This window comes from Bufo bufo, chromosome 6 (genome assembly GCF_905171765.1).
Source record: "Bufo bufo chromosome 6, aBufBuf1.1, whole genome shotgun sequence".
NCBI lineage: Eukaryota > Metazoa > Chordata > Amphibia > Anura > Bufonidae > Bufo > Bufo bufo.
In genome coordinates, this window is record NC_053394.1 from 141,067,998 (window position 1) to 141,072,477 (window position 4,480).

Here is a 4,480-nt window from a genome sequence, read left to right on the forward strand (position 1 = left end):
AGCAAATGGAAGAGGTAAGTATGATTTATTATTTATATTTTACACTGTATTATTATTACTTTCGCAGCTTTGAACACAGAATCTGAGGGGTACAATGACGGGAGGTGGCACAATCGCCGCTCCCTGTCATTGCTCCCACTACTTACAAAGAAATGCACGTCGTGATGAAGTAATTCGTCACGGAGAAAAAATTTTTTGTAAAATTTGGCGAAGCAGCCAATTCGGATTTTACAATACCTGGCTCATCTCTAGTTACGACCATCCTACAATCCAGCCGTGCTTGCATACCACAGGAAAAAGCGTCGTCCTCTCTGGTGGCCGGGACCATGGGAGCTCAACGGCTCCTTGATTGACACCTTGTATCTGAGCTGCTGATTTGCAGGTGGGGTCATAACCCTAGATACGAGCAGTGTATAATGTGATGTAAAAATGAATCAATCCAGCAAAGGAGGAAATATGGAGAATCACAATACATTAGGAAGTACCGTATTTTTCGCTTTATAAGACGCACTTTTTCCCCCCCAAAAGTGGGGGGAAAATGGACGTGCGTCTTATAAAGCGAATACTTCGCTGGCCACTATGCTGCACAGCGCGGCCAGCGAAGTATCAGTGACAGTGTGGAGGGAGGAGGCGGGGCCCGGTGCAGTGACTCTACTCTAATACACCGGGCCCCGCAACTGTTAAAAATTCAATCTGATCTATATCTAATAGTATATGCTCTGTATGGCTCTTACTGTAGTACCGTAAGTATAGCGCAGACCGGCATCTCCCTCGGTCATGCGCCGCTTGCCGCACCTCCTTCCTCATGCGCCGTCTGCTCCAGCTCCCTCTGTCATGCGCCGCCTGCCTGTTCATTCATAAAGTGAGATAAGCAGGCAGGCGGCGCATGAGGAGGGAGCTGGGGCAGGCGACGCATGACAGAGGGAGCTGGAGCAGACGGCGCATGAGGAGGGAGCTGCGGCAGGTGGCGCATGACCGATGGAGATGCCGGTCTGCGCTATACTTACGGTACTACAGTAAGAGCCGTACAGAGCATATACAATTAGATATAGATCAGATTGAATGTTTAACAGTTGCGGGGCCCGGTGTATTAGAGTAGAGTCACTGCACCGGGCCCCGCTATGAGTGTCTCCGCCTCCTCCCTCCACACTGATGCATCTGATGGGGGATCTGTAGATGACACTTATGGGGATCTGTGGATGACATAAGTGTCATCCACAGACCCCCATAAGTGTCATCCACAGATCCCCCATCAGTGTCATGCACAGATCCCCCCTCAGTGTCATGCACAGATCCCCCCATCAGTGTAATGCACAGATCCCCCATCAGTGTCATCCACAGATCCCCCATCAGTGTCATCCACAGATCCCCCATAACAGTGCGTCATCCACAGATCCCCCCATAACAGTGCGTCATCCACAGATCCCCCATAACAGTGCGTCATCCACAGATCCCCCCATAACAGTTCGTCATCCACAGATCCCCCATAACAGTGCGTCATCCACAGACCACCATTAGTTCAAAAGCTACCAAAAGCACACCTTTTGGTTCAAAATATTTTTTTCTTACTTTCCTTCTCAAAAACCTAGGTGCGTCTTATCATCAGGTGCGTCTTATAAAGCGAAAAATACGGTACCTTGTATTCACTTTTTCTACACGCTGAATTAGACAACCCCTTTCATATCTCATAGCACTTACAGAAATGACATATTATCTCACATCCTGTAGTGCCTCTCACCGCTGATGTAGGATATCAAGGCATTGACATATTACCTCTCCATCTGACTTATTATTTCAGAGCCCTGAAGTGCAATCTCATACCACGGACAAATCTGGGAGCTTGAAATCTTATCTCGTAGCACTGACTTATTTTCTCAAAGCCTGGAATATTATTTCATACCAATGACATCTTTTTTTGGCAGAACCTGACATCTTGTAGCTCTGACTCATTATCTCAGGGTCAAATATTATATTGTTCACTGACATATGACTTTGGTAGTACAATATCAGGTTTGTGAGAAAAATGTATCTTCCTCTGTTAAACACCGTTTTCCAAATATTCTTAAGATATGATGTTTAATATTAGCCCTGAGTGATAATCTGCACTGATTTACTGTATAATAACAGCATAAAAGGAGCCTTGGAAATGCCAGTCGGATCGGGGGCTGGTAGCTAAGACACAAGATTTAACCCCTGCCTCCCCATACAATGAAAGCATAGCAGCAGTGGAACAGTGAATGATGTAAACTCCTGGCTGATGTGTTATCACGGGGCGAATACTGTGAAATGCGTCAGCTTCATCCACATTTTCCAAAATTCATCCCGTAGCAGCAAATTATCTCCTTGAAAGTTTTGCGCATCTCCAGGCTGCGGAAAGCGTAAATCAGAGGATCGATGACAGAGTTGCACATGATGAGGATCAAGTACGTGTTGAAGTAGGCACCATAACAGACACAGTAGGAGTTGGCAGGACAGGAGATGATGAGGATGAGGTGAAGGAAAAAGGGTGCCCAACACACAACAAACACCCCTAAAAGAATAGTGATGGTAATGGCGCCTTTCATGCACGTCCGCTGCTGCACCACGCCGTCCACAGGCAGTGCCGCGATCCGCTTTACATGGAGACGCGCAAAGAGGAACATGTGGACGTACATGGTGGCCATGAGGACGAGCATGGTGAAGAACAGGGTAATGAGACACACAATGACTGTTTTGCTTTCGGAATAGACAATAAATACGATACCACATATGATGCAGGATACCCAGATGATCATGATCAAGGCTAAGGCTTTCTTGACCGTCATGATGCTGTGATAACGTAAAGCATAAAATATGGTGATGTACCTGTCTATGGCAATAACCAAGAGGCTGCAGATAGAAGCTACCAGAGATATACAGATTAAAGAGTCAAACACATCATCCAATTGCTGGAGGAGCTCATCTCCTATGTCTAGATACTTATTCTGCACTGCAATGACAATAGTTTCCAAGGCGTTTGAGACGCTGACCAACATGTCTGCAACAGCCAAGCTGCAGAGGAAAAAGTACATAGGGGAGTGTAGGTTCTTGTTCTTCAGGATGGCCAGTATGACCAGGATATTTTCCAGCAAACTGATAATCCCCAGCGTCAAGAAGACCTCAGTCTTAATGAAGACTTGCTCACAGAACTCAATGCTGCTCAGGGTTTCATTGAAATCCATCGACCCATTGAGCTGGACGGAATGAGTGAAGAAGAGGTCACTGGACCCATTCATGTCTGAAGCTTGGTGAAGGATCTCAAATAGCGCAGGACTTGGGGGTGTTAACCTCTTCTCTCCAAGTAGCAGCAGTCAAAGCTTTTTTAGATGAGCATGGTTGTAGATGGACCTGTATCGTCTCCCATGGTGATGAGACTCATACCTCCACTTTTCAAAGAGTTTGGCCAGAAGAGAGCCTCAAATGAAGACCAGGCAGCTTCCTCTGCTTTTAGATTTTTAGCATTTTCCGCCTGCTTGCGTATATTGGAGCACTTGCCTGCACTTTGCTCTGTTTACTGCAAGTCATCTGGACTTATTCAGTGCGTAGCAACCGTTATAAGGCGATCCTCAGATATATTTTTTTTACATTCATTGATAGTCTGGACTCCTCCTTATTCTCCAGCATACCAGACTATCCACTTATAGAACAGGTACAGTGCTGAGTGACAGTCCAGCTTTGCAATGCATAGCAGCAGGTACTTCAGGGAAATTGCATTGCTGGAGAATAAAGTGATCTGTCGCCATCTAATGTCAGAAGTGGGTATTGATACAGATACAATATACAGCATGACGTATAGAAGTGGGGTCTTTATTTCATATAATACATTTGGCAGCTGCTGCAGAAACTCCTTTAGTAGAGAGAGAGGGAACCTCTAATCCACCATTGAGAGGTTTATATGAAACATTTTTATCTTTTCCTAAATCTATATATATAAAGAAGGATGTATATATGTATGTATGTATGTATGTTCTGCAACCATCGATTTCAATGAAACTTGGTATACACATCCCTTGCTACCTGGAAAGAATTATTGTGGGGGTCTCAGCTCTCTAGGACGTACCGTTCCTGAAATATTCACAAAAAATGACCTGCATTAGCCAATACAAGCTTGTAAGTCTTTCTCTTCATATCCCAACTGCCATACACACGGTCACATATCCCTTATCAATCCCTTACCAATATAAGCTCACAGGCCCTTAGTCTCCACATACGCACAGTTTTACTCCGGGTTATCATAACAACCCAGCCATTTTTCTTCACTGCTACAGGTCAGCTTTAAAGGGGCAGGGCGCTATGGATGACACTGTTAAGGGAGTGGAGTGCTGTGGAGGTCACAGTTAAGGGGGAAGGAAGGGTGGCTATTCAAGCCACCCTCAAAAGACGGACTTAAAAACTCTGCCCCCAGACCCCGCTAAGCCACGCCCATATCTGGTTAGGTAATGCCCCCTCGCACTCCGCAGCC

General features: G+C 45.6%; 1 protein-coding gene across 1 annotated transcript; it reads right to left on the reverse strand.

Moving 5' to 3' along the window:
- Positions 1-2,297: 2,297 nt before the first annotated feature.
- MC3R (melanocortin 3 receptor) lies at positions 2,298-3,254 on the reverse strand. Its single transcript, XM_040436894.1, has one exon. It carries the CDS (start codon positions 3,252-3,254, stop codon positions 2,298-2,300), a length of 957 nt encoding a protein of 318 aa, XP_040292828.1.
- Positions 3,255-4,480: the final 1,226 nt, after the last annotated feature.